General features: G+C 43.9%; 2 protein-coding genes across 6 annotated transcripts in view; one reads left to right on the top strand and one right to left on the bottom strand.

Annotated features, from left to right (window-relative positions):
• Nucleotides 1-6,957: 6,957 nt before the first annotated feature.
• On the bottom strand, nucleotides 6,958-18,035 carry bigmax (helix-loop-helix-leucine zipper transcription factor bigmax). 3 transcript variants are annotated; one of them, XM_084606947.1, is made up of 7 exons: nucleotides 17,773-18,035; nucleotides 17,487-17,549; nucleotides 17,304-17,423; nucleotides 11,403-11,594; nucleotides 8,907-9,006; nucleotides 8,711-8,795; nucleotides 6,958-7,466 (listed from the first exon to the last, which is right to left on the bottom strand). In XM_084606947.1, the coding sequence occupies exons 1-7, from the start codon at nucleotides 17,876-17,878 to the stop codon at nucleotides 7,281-7,283; spliced, it is 852 nt and encodes a 283-aa protein (XP_084463073.1). In that variant the 5' UTR covers nucleotides 17,879-18,035; the 3' UTR covers nucleotides 6,958-7,280. The 3 variants fall into 3 exon arrangements, with proteins under 3 accessions (XP_084463073.1, XP_084463074.1, XP_084463075.1); XM_084606948.1 differs by having other exon boundaries at nucleotides 17,750-17,799; XM_084606949.1 differs by having other exon boundaries at nucleotides 6,960-7,466; nucleotides 17,881-18,034.
• Nucleotides 18,036-18,308: 273 nt separating this feature from the next.
• The window catches only part of Abi (tyrosine kinase Abl), a 31,197-nt gene continuing 29,501 nt past the window's right edge, over nucleotides 18,309-20,004 (top strand). For 2 of the 3 annotated variants that reach the window (XR_014708065.1, XM_084606945.1), the window contains exons 1-2: nucleotides 18,309-18,476; nucleotides 18,931-19,070. Coding sequence is in view for 2 of the 3 variants with exons in the window: in XM_084606945.1 (XP_084463071.1) it covers nucleotides 18,942-19,070 (129 nt within the window). In the remaining variant the exon portion in view is untranslated. The remainder of the gene's footprint in view (nucleotides 18,477-18,930; nucleotides 19,071-20,004) is intronic. The other variant, XM_084606944.1, reaches the window with a different exon arrangement.

Below are 20,004 nucleotides of genomic sequence, written 5' to 3' on the forward strand. Positions count from 1 at the left end.
CATACAACAAATAGCAGTGACTAGAATACATTACCTGACCAACTGCTTCTTTTGTTACAGCATTTCTATATCCTGCTTCTGTGCACATTTACGGACAAGTATGGCGTCTTGTGCGGTTTGTGCAATGCTACTACATAGAACAAGGCCACAGTATATTTAGAGGTATAAGCATGAGATCAAATCATTTATGCACATAGCCAACCATTCAAAACAACATTCAATATTTTATTTCACAAAGACACTAATCACGCAGTATATCAAGACATAACTGAAGATAGTATTCACTCCAGTAGATAGCTAAATTTGCCCATCCAGATGACAAGCTAAATCAAATTATATATATAATGAACAGGTACCACAGACAGAACAATGATCCTAAAGAAACAGAACAGATTAGCTAATTAAGACTCTACTTTCTAAATTATTACAACTCGTCCTGGATATTTACACTGCCTGTGCCCTTAAGCACTTGAGCAAGGCACGTAACAAAGCATTTCGTCATGTGCTACACACTCCAGATACTTCCGGTGACACTACTCGAGATCCAAATGGATGCGCCATTACAACTGCAACTGATGTGCACAATATCAGCCATTTAATTTCCCAGTGAACGAAGCTAAGAGCAAGACATCAAGTTGCACATGTAAGGATAAGAGGCAGATTTTATGGTGCCAAATGGTTTTAAAATTTGAAATCCTGCTGTATAAGCTAGCCGTTACCAAGAAATAAGCACGTGCAAAGAATGCTTGGATAACAGACAAAACTTCACTCTAGACACTTCTAGAAGCAATCATCAGTTTCAGACACTGCTTCACAATGTGTTCCTTCAGAAACGAAGCAGTACTTTCACTACGCTGCTCTTCTTAACTGAGTGTGCAGAGCAATGTCAGCATACCTTAAAATACCAGGTGGCCTAAATATTTTAATTATGGACTCCCTCAGACCTCAGATGTAGTTTCATGCTGCTGAATCTAATGCACCAAGCCATCCTCACAACTGAAATGACTCGAGGGCAACAACTAGCAGTTCTGATGAATACCAATAAATTTATTGCGGCACCATCTTAGATACTACCTTAGTTGCTCATGGGAAATTATAACACTACTTGTGATGGAGCAATTACAATAAAGAAAATTAGAGGCTGCCTAACCTTCCCCTTAAGAGTAGATGGAGTCTTAAATCACCTTTAATTGCACGGACTTAAAAAAAATCCATGTTTATATCTTCATTTTAAACATTATTGCTCTAACATCAGTACACATCCTAAACATACTTAGATTCTAAGTCACATGCGCCACAGCTCATTCACTAGGTGCCCCAACATGCTTGTTACCAACAACTCTTTAAGGTCTATACGCTCCGTGCCCCTCTTGCATGCAAAGGGCCTGGGTTTGAAACTGGATGGAAAATTTATTACATTTAATTTCTGAAATAAATCAGTTAAGGAACCTCCTCACTAATCTTGGCTTCATTCTGACCCTTCACCAAATACATTATATATAGCTTTATTTTGAATATGGTGCATTCGAAATTCCTGCATGCGGTCACGTGGTTACATCATAAGGCAGTCGACCAATCAGGATTTTTCCGCACGACTATTTCTAATACGAGATTGCCGGCTAGTACTCCTGCTGCTACTATGCTGATGACCTTTTGACCAAACGCGCTGCATATGATTCAAGTAAATGTTCTTGGCACATTTGGCTGACTATAACGTGTCCTCAAAATGCTGTGGTTAGCAATCAATACATGTATAATTTGCTGCATGTATGGCAAGAGTACCAATAGCTGGAGTTCTGAAAACGGTTCTTTAACTCATTTCTGACTCACTTGTACAATGACTTCATCCATACTAACCCTTGATCATGCAGACCCTGCTGCCAAAAATGAGTATCAAACAGTCCCGCACTTGAAGAATGAAACTGTTGTGGAAATTAGTATTGCCTTACAGCACTACCATAACATCTAATGTGGCCAGAACTGGCAAAGTTGTGCATGACGTGGATGCCTTTCTATGGCAAAGCCAGAGTAGCTGGATAACTACACTGAAGACATGCCAGAAAGTTCTCGGTATCCTGTACACACTCAGACATTCTCATTTCACGACTCACTATTGCATATGAGGTTTTTACAGCAAAGCTGTATACCTCTACCATCCAAGGAAATTTTCATGTCGTCAAAAGCAAAAAACACCCGGCCTTAGGAGGTTGGGAACCATTGGTTCAAAATTGTAGTCTAATTGCTGGTGACCCGAGGTTTGGACCGGTGTTAAATGGTTTGTCGCGCTAATACACACAAAACTGCTTGTCGTGCCGAGCTTCATCATGTTTGAGAGGGTCGTACTGATGACCTCTGGTCATTGAAACCATAACAGGGGTGTAATTTCCGAAAGCCGTGGCGATAAATTGTAAATTGGCTTAGAGGAAACGAAAGACATATGTATGACACACTTCTCGGTGGATACCTGAACCACGCAGTAAGCAAGGGAGGGAGGTGGGAGTCAAAGAGGTGGAAGGCTCCAGAATTTGCGTCAGAATAGTGCAGGCACCAACATAACCACGTCGACGTGCAAACAGCGTGGTCGTCAGAAAAAGAAAAGTCAAAATGGGGTTAGAACCACCGGGTTTGAGTCGAATTAGATTATGCTACCGAAAAAGATATGTGGGTTGTATACCTCTACCATCCAAGGAAATGTTTGTGTCGTAAGAAAAAAATGTGAGGCCTTCGAAAGGGGCTCACGTCATTCAAAGTCCTCAGGTGAAGTGCAAATTGCATAATGTATAATAACGGTGTCTGCAAGCAATAAGAAGCTCGTTCCTTCTCCCCATGTGTATTTCCCAGCAAAGATTACAGTTGTGTAAATTACTCCGAGTGGCAAAGTACCCAACAGCACAGAAATCAGTGGTGTCACCACGCTTTTATATATAGCAGGAGACCGGTCTAGAAACTTATTCAGTTCATTCCACGCTACCATGGGTAGACCACAGAAAGTAAAGAACCCAGAATTTGTAGGCCCATGTGTGACTTTGTGATGTTGCAATGGGTAATTGGGTGTCGTTATACACCTTCGCTGTCAGACCACCTTCACAGCATGAAGTGGAGCAACATTTTTTGTTTGTTTTTCAAAGTAAGCGAAAAACCATGACGACACGAAACACGAAATTTAAAAAAGATCAGAGATTCATTGCGGGTTAAATGCGCGAGTGTTAGATTCCTGCTGCATGCTACGCAATTATGTTACTGACAAGCATTAATGATGCCGTGATTAATGCTGTGACAATTTCCTTTTAAGAGACCTTCAAGCAATTAGCGCTCAGCTATGTTACCTGCCAGAGGAATGCTCGTAATTCCTCGAGTCTGCGAGAGGCTTCCAACAAGGGGGGAGAATTTCAGCAATTCTCATTTCACTTTTTCACACGAAAGGGGCTGAATATGACAGCTCATTTAAATGTATCATTGTAAATTTAGTTTCTCATGGCCACCTGAAAGTCAGCTGCACCTCACAGCAAGCCTTCACACCTTGCATCACAGCAATTGCTTGATTTTATTTTTATGCAAGCACCAGGCGACGTTGGCTAGGCCCAAAGAAGGTCAACCCCCAGCAGACTACGAGGTGCGACAAAAGAAACGAGACTAAGTGTGTAGCTTCAAAAAAAGAGTGGAATTGCAATGATTGAGTGGGTTCCCGGTGGTCAGACTGTTAATCTACACAACTACATTGAAGTACTAAAAAGACTTCGCGAAAAAATTAGAGAAAAATAAAGGCCACAGTTGTGGAGTGATGGATGGCTGTTGCACCAGGACAATGCATTCGCTCACACGGCCCTGTATGTCTAGCAGTTTCTGACCTGCAAAAACATTACTGTGATGGAGCATCCTCCTTATTCACCTGATTTGGCTCCATGCGCCTTTTTTTATTTCCTAAAGTTAAATCTTGCTTAAAGGGAATCTTTACCTCAATTGAAGAGGTTCAGAAAAAACGAAGAATGTCCTGAAGGGCCTTCCAAAAACCTCTTTACAGAACTGTTACCAGTAGTGGCCGCACCGAATGCAGAAGACGACTACTTTGAAGGTGATAATGTCACAGAGAACTGATTCTGTAAGTACAATAATTTATTGGACCAGTCTCGTTTTTTTTGTGTTACACCTCGTATACCTGCAGCAAAACTGAAACAAATGGGCTAACGTTACAACAGTCAACGCAAACATCTTATGAAGTGAAACGTAGATAACAGAACATATAAAACAAGCAAGGGGCTAGATGCAACTATTTGTACTTTCATGCATTTTTACATGGCACTGCGCTGTACAGAATACTAGCGCATAAAGCGTGCACACAAATATGTCACGCCATGGACCACAGCGATGACAGTATAGATGCATTGGGCTAAAATGTACAACTAAGTGACATAATTTTCGGGTTTTGCCTTTCAAAAGCAGGGCCACGCATATATCCAAAAACAAGTATATACAGTAGCTGACATTTTTTTCGGACTTGGCGGGACCTGAAAAATGGTCCAAAAAATCCGTGAACTTGAATTTTTCTGCGAAAAATCAGCTTTACAAATCACTAACTTCATTGCTCCCACGTTTTTTTTATATGCCGATAATACAGAGTTATAGCATAGCGCGATACTTCCGCGCTGCCCATGCGCATGTGCTTCCGATTCAATACGGTGGGTGCCAGTGCGCGCACCACCGGGAAACATGCAAATCGCTCAAGGCTGGTCACCGCATGCGCAGTGGTGCCCCGCAGAAGTGGATCATGCTAAGCTGCAGCCACTATAGCCCTCCAGTTAGAAAATCTTGGCAAGTCTTGCTTTCGTCATGTCCATGCCACTTCACGGCCCTTTCCCTCTTTCCGCACGGGTGGTGGCGGCAGCAGGCATAAGCCAGCCACAGCTAATGGTGTTCACGATCCATTTTCAGTCCGACTGAGTGCTCTTAATAGGCTACTGCGATGACAAGGCCGAGCATTCACTTACTGCGATTGCCTCAAATGGCCACAATGAACAAAAAACCAAACTAGTCCACCAAATGACTCTGCTTTGCCTACCTTCCACAGCCGTGCAAATCTGTTCGTTTGCGAAATTGGCGCCCGTTCGTGTCTAAGTGATGCCTGAAAAACAATCTCCACAGTATTGCTTGTGCCAAATTTCATTTGAAAAATCAAACTTTTGGACTCCATAGTTTCCGACACATTGGTCGTAAAAACGTACAAGTTCCTATGGGCCACGTGACAGTTCCTGAATAAAGCCCGAATTATTGGAGTTCGAAAAACCTGTTGGCTACTGTATATCATTTTAAAGGACTTCGTTTTATGCGCTGAGCAATACAAAATGCACATGAGCTACTTCTAGAGGTGGACTAGATAACAAAAGGTTCCAGCAAACAAGTAGTCCCATGCCTAATTGGCATGTAACTGCATTTGCAGAAGGCATTGACCCTTTAGCAATAGCCGACACTGAACTGCAACTACTATAGTCAGGTGTGCAAATGTATTTCGGTATTTGCCAATAAGACTGATCGCACCTTTTTGTGATCATCCATTATTTCTCAGCAAGACCCTAAATCTCAGTTAAGGGAACTGAGTATGAGAGCACATTATCTGCTTGCAGGAACCCGATACATGTAAAAATGTCGCACTTATTTCTTGCAGTCTAAACAAGCTGAGCAACAGAGGTTGACCGCAAACCCACCTAGCATAGCCAGGCTTGGCGCTTTTGTCAGGCGTGACCCGAGACACCTGTCACGGTGGTCATTACCATAGGAGCAACATTCATGCGTAGTGAGCACGGCGAGATCGATCTATTGCTTGGCTACTTTAGACACGCATCCCGGAATCTCAAGCACACAAAGTACACCCGTTAAACAAAAGTGACACACACAAGACAATTGCACACAAAGTCCAGCACCTGTGCTATGTTTTCGGGGGGCAACTGACAGGGAGCAGGTAAGACAGAAGAATATGTCAGTCAGCTTACGGGTCAATGATGGGCACTCCATAATGCAAGAACATGATGAAAAATAGAGCAAAAAGTGCACGAAGGAGGGATGGACAACACAGACAAGCGCTAACTCGCAACTGGGGTTTATTGCTGAAGCACGCAATTTATACTGGTCACCTTTTAAAAACAACATAAAAGAAGCAGCCTCCTTTTTGGGAAGCTAGGTCACGACATTGGCAGTAACATGGAAAGTAGCATGTGCAAAATCTGGGGAAGAAAGGAAGAAAAAAGCAGAGAGAAACCTAAGTTGGTCAAAGTAAAGTAGAGGCTAAGAAATCAAATTCGCAGTCTACCAAGTTAACAGACGGCCCACTAACATACAAATTTTCACATTTTTTAATATGGTAAGCCTCCATAACTTCACGAACCAGCTTGTCACGATGTCTAAAAAGTATGGTGGCTCTAGAAAAAAATGGCAGCGACAAGATAAAAAGGCGTGGTTGCTCCGTTAAGTACCACTCCCCGGTTGTACAGTGTGGGGTCGGTGTGATGTATAATCTGCCTTTGTTTTGCAGAGGTATTTGCATAGGGCAAACGAGGCGATGTCTCAACATTAGGCTAGGGGAACACCACAACTCCTTATTAGGACAGGCTGGAAATCTTCCAGAGCATTGCCGCGCTTGTAGCAATAAAGAGGACCATAAGCCGAACAAGAAAAAGTGCACACCACTTTTTTCTAGGGCCACCATATTTTTTAGACATTGTGGCAAGCTGGTTCATGAAATTATGGAGGCTTACCATATCAAAAATGTCAAAATTTGTGTGTCAGCAAGCCGTCTGTTAACTTGGTAGATTGCGAATTTGATTTCTTAGTCTCTACTTTACTCTGATCTACTTAGGTTTCACTCTGCGTTTTTCTTTCTTCCTTCCCCAGTAATGAGTGGCACGTGTTACTTCCTATGTTACTGCCTATGTTATGACCTAGCTTTCCAAAAAGGAGGCTGCTTCTTTTATGTTGTTTTTTCCAAGTGACCAGTATAAATTACGGGCTTCAGCAGTAAACCCCAGTTGCGAGTTAGCGCTTGTTCGTGTTGTCCATCCGTCCTTCGTGTACTTTTTACGCTATTTTTCATCATAAACTTTCACCAGCTCGCCCAACTTTCGGCATTATATAATGCAAGTAAGAAGAAAAGGTTTTCTCCAAATTATTTGGGCTTCCAATTCTCACTTGCCACAGGGCACATCAATACCAACAGTGACAAGTGCAAAAAGGAGCGCTAAGTGCACGTGCCCAGAAAGATTAAAAAAAAAAAAAATTAAACAAGGCCGGTGCTAGGAATGCTGAGACCCCATGGTCTGGTTCAGCTGGGACAGTATCTGAACCACCACGTCCTTGAGCGTCTGAGGCTTGCAGTACTCTTCGAGCCAGCTGAACACACAAGCAGACAGTTCAGCAAAATTGGCAACCGATATTGACGAGTTGAATGTCTGGAACAGGGAGTCCCCGATTGCTTGGAACTGCGGCCAGTGAATTGAGAACAGCGATGTGAGTGCTGTACACAAAACTGTAAACAAGCTCTTTGTAAACAAAATACAAACATACAGTAACCCTGGAGCACAATTTGTATCCACCAATACACCCTGGATAATTCAGTGCCATGTAAATTCGAAGTAATAATTCTAATTTTTTTGAGTCGGTGTCTGAAAGCTCAGTGAGACGTCTCAGCTGGACAAATGAAACAATGCTGCTCTTGCTCAATATGTTTCTGCTGCTGCGCTGAATGTTTTGCCCAACATGCAAGTATGATGTGTACCAGCTGGAAACTTTTAAAACTAATTTCACGTGTTATGCTAATATACTGCTCATAGTAGGTTCTGGAAGTCAATTAACCAGGTTGCGTGTAGTTTAAAACTAGAAGAGCGAACAGCCTTACCTGCCTTTGATACTCATCTGTATACACTAACAATTTTCTGCCTATCCAAAAAATATACAGAACATTCCTAATTTGCTGCTTAGTTGAAGTAGGCAATACCTATATTACAAAACTCTGTCATAATTTGACAGCAGGGTACTGTCAAATCGCGTTATAGCGGACAATCATAAAAGAAAAAAGATAAATCAGTTCAATACAGATAAAATTAGTAATACAAAATTTCATCAAAAAGCAGGCAAAAGTGGCGAATTCATCAGTGACGGGATGGAAATGCAATCTATCCTTATCCCACAAGTGGAGCGAGAGACCTCTCGAGCTTCAGCAATGTTTGAAAGGCACTGTCGATGATTTCGGACACCGAAAGAAATTGATAAGCCTGTTTGGTTGGCATCTCTGCAAAGCACTACTAAGTGCCACTTTCGGTAATTTACAGGCGTGCCGCACAAGAAAATCGTACATCACATCGAAATCTACCACCATTTCATTTTCACTACCTGCATGACGGCAGACAGGAGCATATGGTGAAACTGAAAGGCTACAGGCATCCACAACATACATCTTCCAAGGAACTGTCAACGGTTGTAAGTGTGAATGGTGCGCCGACCACTCGGTTACCAACCCACAGCACGCTGCAGTCAGTTATGCAGACCTAGAGGAATTATCAATCTGCACTCCTGACAAGAACGACTCCGGTGAGAGAATGCAAAAACGCCGTCACAAAAGAATTTCACAGCGGCGGATTAGATCTGGAGAGCCTAAGACTCGAGAGCCTCGTAAATTTGAGTACTTCAATGTCAGAATATTGAAAAAACGATAATGTTTACATACCACTTGAAACTTCACTTCATCACTGATATGGTTGTTGTTTTGGCCAGGCTGACTTTGGTGCACCTTGACGATCTGCTCATAGTTACTAACAATTGAAAGAAAAAGCATTAACTGTCAGGAGACGGCACAGAAAGGCTGAACGAGCCACGCACTGCCAATAATTAGCTGTACGATCAATAAAGGTTACAAGTCTTACGCTTTCATTATTTGCAGGGCAACAACTTCTTTCCTCAGAGCAGTCAGCTCTTCTTCGTGTTTTTTCTTCTGCTGCAGCAAAAATGTGATGTAATCAATGGCTGCAAAAGAAAGCACAATAATGGTAAGACCCCGTCTCTAGAAGCACACAAATGTTCAAAATTCTATTATTGTACTTGCATTTCCCTGCAACATACACTGCTTTAAATTAAGGGGGAGCAAAACCAGGACAGTAATACATAGGATACACATTACCGTATAAACCGGAATATGGACCTTTTCAGTAAGTGGTCGCTGGGCGCCGCCATATCACTCGCTGGACTGCATTTTGTGCTTGTCGCTAGCCCGGTGGAAGCTGCAACAAAACTGGTTTTTCTGCGCAAAATGCAGTCCAGCGAGTACTTATTGAAAAGGTGTATAGGTCGAAATTTTTGCTAAAAAAAAAAAAAAAGCAAGCTGAAGTCTCCCCTCGTCTTATATAGCAGTCTTTAGCAGAATTTGAGGCACAGTCTGGCAACAAGTGGTGTGCCTGCTCGTGAACAGACAGCAAAAACCGTATCGACATCCTACAGTTGCTGGAATTTTGTTTTTCCGTCCCAAGCGCATTTATTGCCACGTGCACTCTTTGATTGGACCTATGAGAGTATAAAATGCCTCTTAATCAATGAATAACTGCCTGTAGGGGCAGTTTATGGTGGCTTTCCAGAAAAAGTGATGTTCGCAGAAGTGAATGGTAACATGGCCGCTCTCTCAGTGACAGTTCGGCGGATCAGCGTGCGGTACCACAGAGATCAGCTGTTCGCCTGCAGCCTTTCCAAGAAATATTGTGTGAGCAAAACGCTTGATTGAACCAGATGACACACTCCGTAAAGTGGCGAGCAGACAAGAGTCGTGTTCCAACGATGCTGCCAAGATCGTTTGGATCGTTTCTAAGTTTGGAATGATATCGTAGATGCAGGGACACAGCTGATGTAAATATATGCGCTTCTCCACTTTTTTTTTTCTTGTTTTATTTTCCTTCCTTTTTTCCCTTCAACGTAAGGTCGTCGACCTATATTCTCACTCGACCTATAATATGGTTTATAAGGTAGATTTTTGTCATCCCACCACTTTGAATAGCAAAATATGGCTTGGTTTGGTTTTTCAGTGCATCACACTACCGCAACTGAAGAGGGCACAGTGGAACTGCTTTCTATGCTTTGAACATAATGCCAGCATCAAATCTTAAATGTTACTCCATGAAAAGAATTCAAGAAAGAACGGCTCCCGAGTTACCAGGCTAAGGTAGAGTGCAGTCTACTTACAACAACATCTAGAAATCTGATTGTTATGGCCGGTCCAGTTATCGCTACATCTGGACCAGTGAAAAAAGAGCACACCCATGTATTTTCCCATGCATGTAGGCATGCCTACTTACCAACGATGAGTGAATTGGGCTGAACAACGAGATAATTGTAAAAAGCACTGAACACTTTATAACAGGATACATAAGTAGCCATAAAATAACTTAAGCATGCTTAAAAAATTCGGAATTTTGTACAAGCGTTAGTGACAGCTGAAGCTTGACAACCGCGACAAGCATCGCTTCAGTAGCGTGTATACTGAAGGAAGTCCTTTTTGCATGCACGAAACCGATCAGCGACTAAGTGAACTGCAGGACATCCCCATTCTCAATGATTGTTAGTCATTGAATGCGAATGCCCGTATTTCTTCGCATGTGCCTTTGAATATCGAACCGAATAATTTTTGAATACGGTCTCAAATTTGTTATCCGCCAGTTTTTCAATGGGTACAAGATTTCCCCCGACCTGGTGCTCGTCTCTTCTGGAACGTAATGCTCGTGAAAAGGGTCACCGACCAAAAAGTGAAGCTGAAGCTGACATCCATAAGGGCCTAGAAGAATTTGCAGCTCTCATAATGCCCGATTGCAGAACAAAGGCAGGATCAAAAGGGGAGCTCTGGGACAAGGAGGAACACACAAAACTAGTAAAATGAACAAAAAGGGCCATGCTCACACACACACATGCTTCCCCAATCTACAATACACCTGAATTACATACCATACCAAACTATAAAGCTTACCTCATTAGGAGCACTTATATACTATCACGCTACCACCCCTCTGATCATATTTCATCATACACAAACACATTTACATTTCTGCATCATCGCCCTCACGTTAAATAACATGTAATCATCATCATCAGCCAGGCTATACTCACTGCAGGGCGAAGGCCTCTCTCATATTTCTCCAATTAACCAGATCCTGTGCTAGCTGTGTACACCTGACCTTTATGAACTTCTTAACCTCATCCGCCCATCTAACTTTCTGCCGTCTTTTGTTATTCTTTCCGCCCCTTGAAATCCATAAACACATCACATCCAGAAACACAGGACATTCTTGATGCTTAGTAATGCGTTAAATAAAGTTGTTTCCTCCTACTCCTCCTATCTTCACACTTATTGTACTCCAACACAACATAATAGATGCACATACATTTCTGCAGTACTGTTGCCTTGCTCATCTTGAACGAGTTTGTGCTGTCTTGCTGGCAGGTGGGCACAAGCACCTGTAGGTCGTCATAGCCTTTCTTGATAGCATCCCTGCGCTTCTGTTCGGCCTGCGTGTGGGCCTCCCGCCGCCGTTCCTTGTAGCTGATGGTAGACTTGTGGTCACTGTCCTCATCATCTGTAGACAGAGGCAGTGCAGTGAGCCAAGCCCCATGGCCTAGCAAGCTCACACATGGCGGGTTGAATGTGAACCGTTTGGTGCATGTCTCGCACGGCACATGCTCAAGAGTAATACGAAGCACCTGCAAGTAAAATTTGGGATGACACACGAAGTGCCGTCCCAAATTTTGCTTGCGTGTGGTTTTGTGTTACTCCTCAACAGACACCAGGCACACCAAGGGCTGGTACATTTCATCAGCTAACAAAAAAGCTTCGGGGACGCTTAAGCCACACCATTAAGAGTAAAATGTAATAGGAGTTTAAAATTCCGTTTGCACTTAATACTCGACAGTCACATAAAGACTTCCTTTTCATTGTATACACATATTGATTTCAAGCAACAACTTGTTTTTCTTCACTTTGTTTTCACCCAACGCTACTCCATAGAGGCCTCCATGAGCAACAATGACGGGCATACAAGTATTTGGGGTGTCCGCCATGTAATGAATGTTACTGTGCCTTTTATTTCTTCCAAGAAATTTTTCGTTTTATTTTTAGTGTCCAACAGTGGCCACATGGTGGGCTCTCCAGGTCTTGAAGATGTAACGAACCATTGCTTTCCTTGTGCTGTGATCTACGTCATTAGCCTTTTTAGCATAATGGCCTAATTCCTTGTTTGCATAATCATAATTAGTCGAGAACACATAAGTATGTAGTATCTCTATGACAATTCACCGGGTAAGAGACCACAGTGCATTTACTAGATATACCTTTCATCGTCTCAAATCAACAAGTTAGCGTGGATTACGGCCAGCGTGCTCGTCTTGCAAACCAGAGGTCCCGAGTTTGAATTCGACCACAGCCCACCTGACTAAATTTTTTTTCCTTCCGGTCAGTAACTTTTCTTTGCTTATAGGAACCTCTATGAGAAATTTATCCCCATTCAGAACATTCTTAGACATGTCCTTGAACTTAATCCTGAACTTAGTTATTCTTTGCTTTCATCGGAAATTCTGGTTCGGCCAAATGTGAATTAAGACAGCTAGCTAGCAGTTCTCATTTTGGGTCTCACAAAAAACCCTTTATATAACTAAGTTTGGTTCTCGTGAGTCACATATATATATATATATATATATATATATATATATATATATATATATATATATATATATATATATATTGTGATGTACTTATCCGACGACGAAGTGAAGAGTGCAGCAGCGAAGCAGGAGAAGATGAGGAAGATAGAATAAAGCAGGGCGTTCGAAAGAACGGCCGTGTTTCTGCTTGTTCTTCGCTACGATGGCGCTGTCGATGGGATTTGAATCCAAGCGGTAACGACCCAAAAAATCTTGCCCAGAGAGCAACTTGTCACTCACAGAACCAGACAATAGGGACCTTGCGCTGGTGTTTTGAGTAGGGTGGCGCCGCCTCGTGGCGGCCAAGAAAAGCCTGACTGGGTAGTACAACGGCGGCTCTGCCTATGCTGCAACGCATATCTCGCAGGCTTTCTACATCGATTCGTGCCTTTTTTTTCCCCTTTGTGAGCATGAAAAGAGTCGTCACGTATCATGGACATCATTGTGAACCAGCAGTAGCATAACATTAAAAAAAAGAAAACAAAAGAAAGAAGCGCTGCGGCTGCCTTCCGGCGAAATGTTCAAAGCATGCAGCATTGATCTTGCCATGTACCATCTGCCCCGAAACGTCGTCACCGCTGCTATTTTCACTTGCATTGTAGGGTGTCATGGACAAGTTCACAATTTCATTGTTCAACTTTACTGCTTTCTTTCAAGCTGCACGAAACGGGGCTATGATGCGATTGGTACAGGCGGTCGTGTGCATGCATGCACTGGTTAGAGAAATGCCGTTCGCTGAAAGTTGCCCACTCCGCCGGCTCAGAGCTGAAATTATATAGAGTACAGCTATATGTTTATCCGTGATCGAGAGCGAAACCGTCCGTTATGCTACTGTTTTCGGCAGCTGTGTAAGTAAGAACTGTACGTGCGTACCGAAAGGTGAGGACGATAAAACTAGAGTTTACTTAAAACGTTTGCTACCTCGATGAAAGCAGCCATTCACTTTCAAGAGAAAACAGTAATAGACGTCATTTAATATTTATAATTACTGAGCAGCCGACAATAGCATTTCGGTGATGCACCGCGCATTCTTGATCTGATAGAGCGCTTAATCCGCCTTTTGCGAGAGTTCTATGCGCATGCGCGAAGTCTCAGCGGTGACTGATGGAAACATATTGGATGGCGTCGACGACGTTTCTCGTCGCTGCCAGTGCATGGGGGCTAATGGCACGGTAGCCGTCACAGGCTTAGCAAAGCGATGCCAACCACATCTGCCGCTACGGTTGCCACTCTCGAGGCATGCCGGGGTACAAGATGCGGTTTTTCAGGTTCCCTTCGGCGAGCCTGTGAAGCTTGAATTAGGGCTACCAAGCGTCAAGATGTGAATGGGCGACCTCAGCAACCACTCTCGACGGTGCGAAAAACAATTTGTTACAGGTATGTATGCATCCAAAGGAAATGTGCATGATGAAAAGTACCTACTAGAGTTAGCACCAAGCCTGTAACCCAACAGTGATAGCCGCAATGAGGATTTGTTAGATGCGTGTTTGGTTTATGAGCGACGGGGCCTGATCGCGATGTATTTTGTTGTCTTTATGTGCGAAGGGACCGGGTAGCGCAAGGCGGCTATGTGCGCTAGGCCGTAATATTTAGCATGTTTTATCACGACTGCCGCCTGACTAACAAGAAAAAAAATACAGCGTTTTTTATGATGCACCGCCGTTCACAAGCCGAGTGGTTGAGCTGGTCATGAGGCTTGCGAACGGCGGCGCATCACAACAAACGCCATATTTTTTTCTTGTTAGTCATGAGGCAGTCACGATAAAACATGCTGAATATTACGGTCTAGCGCACACAGCCGTCTGTGATATCTGCGCTCTGGTCCTTTCGCACAGAAAGAAAACAAACGACAAAATACATAGCCATCAGGCCCAGTCACAAATAAAGTAAACACGCACTGAACAAATCCTCATTGTAGCTATTACTGGTGCGTTACAGGCTGGGTGTGAACTCCAGTAGGTACTATTCATCATGCATATTTCCTTTAGATGCATACATACTCGTAGTATCTGTGTTTTTGCCGCTCGGAGCATACGAAGCACTTGTCTTGCACGACTTAGTGTTATTTTTTTTTTTACCTTACAAGCGCATCTTCGTTCTTGCCAAAGCATTCGGATTTTGTTCCTTCAGTGTACGCAATCAGCTGCACTTTGTTAGGAAGCTTGAAAGTCGTCCTCCTTGTCCAAACGTCTGCAACGGCACGGAAATTCAGCCGGGAACAAATGAGTCTCCTGGAGGGTCCATGCTCGTTCACTTGCGGAATGGAGCACTCTGGACGTAGAACAGCGTTGGTTCCTGACCGACATGCACATTAGATGTGTAGGGGATGCACATGTGTCACCACGAAGTCGTTGATTCCGCAGAAATCACTACGGAGGCAGAAAGGTTGTGGATCCTTTCACAACAGAACGACCATTCTCTGTGCATCGAGGACCTTTTCACCACTGTGATCACATCCATTCTACAGCGCTGAATCATCCATTGCCAGAAAAATGCCGCGTGTTACCTGCAGGTGTGCATTCCGGCCGGGACAATGCCCTGTTCAGGGAGTGTGGATAAGTGCCTCTCTGCCGAGCTTTGTAGATGAAATCCTATAGCTTCACGCTTGTAGATGACGCGAGGAGGAAGCGACGCCCACTGCACCATGCCGGCGCCGCGGTGACCGCATTGTGCTCAGTAACTCAAGCCGCCCCACGCATATGCGCCGCTTGTAAGTCGCAGGAGATGATTCCACCTAGCTCTGCAGCATCAACAGACCCCTGGCTGCTTTGCCTTTTGAAATCCCCCTCTCTCTCTCGCTGCCTCCACGCTCTCCTTTCGACTTTTTTTTTTACAACAAATTTAAGTTGGTCGTGAATCTGCACGCTGATAGAGTCTCGTTCTGTCACGTCGAACACAGCCCGTGCCATAGCCCGCGCTATTCGCTTTACAATACAAAGATAGGATATGCATGTGTTATGAGTAGATTGTGAAAACGCTGAAACATTCCCCCATACTGCGTGAATATGAAACTGCAATCACTGTTACTACTTTCCGCCCCGAAGGCCAAAAAAAAAGGGGGAGCTTTCGCTTTCTACCTGCGTTGGCATGGCCATTTCGCATGGTGCTCTTTCGTGTCATCTGCTACACTGCCGTCCAATGTGCTTCCCACCGCGTCCCGCATAATGGCGCCACATCCTCCCGCAAAAGGCGGATTCTAATATGCAAAGTCCCAACTGCCCCCAACAGGCAAAAGCTCTGGCTCGAGAGCTGCAAGCACATAAATCAAAGCAGTTGAGCAGTGAAACGAGGTTAGCATGCTTTCTGAATGACTAACACAAGCGCCTGCCGCGGTGTAATTCGAACGTCTCTGCAGTCCCAGCTTCAACTTTCTGTGGGACTTTCCAGTACGTGGACTGTATTTCCAAACATTACGAGTGTGATCTATCAGCTAAACTGTGCGTAAAAAGCAAAAACCAGCTTAGGATCAACTTACACAATCACATGCATCCGTTGAACGCAAACCCCAACGGCTCAAGATGTTCATCGAAAGGACTTTTTGTGCCTAGAGGGGTCGTTTATGCTGCCCATATCCGTGTTGCGGTTTCGTGCATTCACTTGCTTCAGCTCAGCTGCATGTAAAGTTTTTGTAGAGCTCCATGAACTCGCGCGACTCTCGCCTGGCTATATCGACTGGCAGCGCACCGAGACTTTGCCTCCAATTACTGCATGTCGTATATTCAGTATAATCCCTGACGCTGGATTATTCATTGCCGTTTTCTTTTTTATGTCATGACAGCCCTAGATGAATTTTCAGCGCCTTAAATTCGTTGTAATTCATACATAATAGAAATTATAGCGGTGAATCCATATTGACTCCATGCATTCGACTGCAGACGCCGTCAATTTGTACTACCCAGCAGACGCCTAGGAGGTGCTTTCTAGCACCGTTTTCGCGGCGCCCCCTGGGCAGCGCAAGACTCCTATATGCAAACATTATCGATGCGAACATCCTCATGGCTGCGCAAGAGGACAGCCCGGAAAAAAAAACAAAAAAAAACGCCATGTGCGACAGATGTGACAGCAGCTATGTGGGGGTGATGCTTTTAAGGACCGCAGTCGTGGCAGAGTGTGATGTACTTAGCTGACGATGAAGTGAGGAGCGCAGGAGCAAAGCAGAAGACGAGGAAGATAAAATAAAGCAGGGCGTTCTAAAGAATGGTTGGGTCTCTGGTTTTCTCCGTTCCAATATATATTATATATTACGTGAAAGACCACTTCACATTGATACTGTGTTCTGCTTTAATGAAGAAGCATAAATTCTGTGCAGCCTGCATGGCCTAGAAGTAGTGTGCCCGACTTGGGATCCAATGGTCCAGGTGGGTGCAATTCCAAAATTATGAGCGGTACCCCAAAGAGCTGCTGGATTTCCTCCTTTTGCAGTAGGCAATACCTGTTGCTCCAAGGCTTCATCTCCAGACATCACGGCTTTTTCACTAGCAAGGCAATTAGTGCTAGCGCACTAAACGTTTTGCAGTTTGGCAGGCACAAGCATTTCATCTGTTTCCCCCTGTTAAAAGTAACATATACATTATGTTTTGAAACAGCACCTGTGTTGTGGGCAGAGGACGACGTCAGGAGATTGTCTATGGATCCTGTAGACGATGTGCGCGAGAAAGAAAACTTGCCCAGTAACGTTGGACTCGAAAGGCCAGTCTTCTGGTCCCATTCTGAAGAAAAGAAAACGGAGTTTAAGTCCGTGTAGAATTCAATATAGTTAATTACCAGCTCACCTGAGTCGTGTTTCGAGTCGCTGCTCATGGCTTCAGCCATTTCTGCAGTGCATTCCCAGCGTCCTGAAAAAGAGGTGCTAAATCATGTAATGACCAAGCGCGAAAGTCACATCCTTCGCCTCTAGTATTCTTATCTAGAGAGGCAACGCCAAGATATCAGTTGGCATGGCATCGCTAAGCGTAATCGAACTATATTACGCAAATAACGAAAGTGCAGCGACCAGGCGATAGGAAAAAAACGCGGGTGTCACGCGGCCGAACACCTGTAAACAGTCCGAAAGCGGACCTCGCGCCGGCGCAACACTTGCTTGACCCATGCACGTGAAACGAATGGCAGAGGACGTTGCACTGGCCAGGTCGAAACATGAAGGAAACAGAATCTTGGCAATCATACCGAACGAGGGAAAGACTTAGAGTAGAGCGGCAGGAAGCAACAAATATCACGCAGCCTGGGGCATTACGCCATATCCATATCTTCGACACGTTTCATACTGGATAGATGAATGCTATCATATGGTATTCCGTACGAATGAGTAGTACATTGTTTCATGGTTCTTCATATTAGTATGGCATACAGCGACATTAAGTATACGTCTTAGTTTTGTTGGTTTTGTTTCACTAAAACAGTTAACATAAAATAACTATAACAAAAAAAAATTGTATTTACAATTATCACAAGTGTTACAGACTGATACAGGCAAAATATATTCTTCTCAGGCATAACGCTGGCATGTAACGCTTGAGAATTACAGAGCGATAATTTATTATAAATAACATCTATATATAAAATATGACCGAATAATCTACACTTCTTGGGAACTGAAACTGAAGCTGCGAAGAATGACGTTGTGGTGACGCTAGTTGACCAAGTCAACAAGCTTCGAGAAAGAAGCCGCAAAGGAGTTATGTTGGGCGTACTTAACTAAACGGAAATTCCTCAAGGAGAGCGGGAAGAATTCCTGCTGCGTACCTTCCTATTTGGTTATTGGGGTAAGGAGATGAAATCTGCACTTCTGGCTAACACGTATCTTTCTACGCACGTCGCTGCTCATGTCTCGTTTTGACGCCTTGTAAGCCTAACCCGCAGCTCACGGTAGACGTGACCGTCACTTGTTCGCTGTTCTCTTCTTTGTGACTGGAGTCGCAGCGCTCCTTGTTTACTTATTTATGGTGTTGCAGGTCTCTGCCGTTTCGTGATGTGGACGCATGGAGCATGACTTGAAATACAGTTCTACAGTAGTGATGTCAGGGGCGAGCATTCTGTTGCTTTCGATTTCGAACCTCCGTGCATATTTCCGGCAAACCGCAGGGCGTTACCAGAACCACGCGTTACCAAATTCATTCATATATGCAAGTGCTAGCTTTGCTGAAGTTATTCTCGATGACCATCTTAACTTTGTCGCGGTGTATCGTAGGTGTGGTTTGATCGACTTTGCCTTTACAGCCAGCCCGAAAATGCCATCCGTCATGGCTGATCTCATGACGCTCATCCAGCACGAAATTCCGGATGGGCGGCAAAACATCCACGACAGCCATACGAACCTTGAGAAGGTTGCAGAGTACTGTGAAGCCAACTACTTTCAGGTAAGGGCTGCGGGCAGTTCGTCTCTCAATAATGTTCGTAAGTTATAGGGGAACTTGCATGAATAATCAGTTAATTTTCGCATCGAATTGCTTACTGACAGCACATAAGATTAAGCTCGTCAGTGTTAACGAGACGGTGTATCGAGTTACAGCACTAAAGCAAATGATGGCACGATTGCCCCTTAGGTGGTGGTGGTTTCTGTATGGCCAAGAAGCAATGTGTGTCTAGAAAGTAGATTTGTAGGGGGTGTCGGTCTGATATCGCATCGCATTCACTTGCTCACAAAAAAATAACTGCACTATGAAAGCCATGGCACGTCCTTTCATTCTCTTAGGAAACAATGTTTCCACAACATGGTAACTACGTCTCTGTTTGGGAAAGCAGCGAGACATATATGCACAGCTGTGAAGTTTCAACTAGTGGCCTTGTTAAAGCAGTAGCTGTAAAGTGGGGCACCCCTGCTGGGGCTTTGAGGAACAGAGACGCGGTTTACTGGGCGGAGATTAGGGCCGGGCAACCTTGCATTCAGGCATGTACCGAAATTTCTTGCCTCTGGTCACACAACCCTATCTAGCTGAAAAGTGTGCACAAACACATGAGAAGACAGCAGACAGTACATGAAACTGAAGCTTAAACTGAAACCAGTAATACTACAGTAGCAGTGCATCTTCAAGAAGTGATTTGATCTAATTTTTTTATGTTGTAATCGTATGATTGAGAGCGAATCTTGGCTGCTATTGTAAGCATTCTATAACAGACCTCTCGTGGCCTACGTTTGTTGTCCTGTGGGCAAAACATGTGTTGTAGTGAAAAGGCTCTAACTGGGAGAAAAAAGGAAGCCAGGAAATGCTGTATTCAAGCAAAACTGATTCAGAAGCAAAAGTAGGAAATATTTTTCGTTAGACTGTGCCCTTCGGGCATCGTGTTGTTTAT

The sequence above is a fragment of the Amblyomma maculatum genome, chromosome 6, assembly GCF_055883805.1.
Source record: "Amblyomma maculatum isolate TAMU_Amacu chromosome 6, ASM5588380v1, whole genome shotgun sequence".
Taxonomy (NCBI): Eukaryota; Metazoa; Arthropoda; class Arachnida; order Ixodida; family Ixodidae; genus Amblyomma; species Amblyomma maculatum.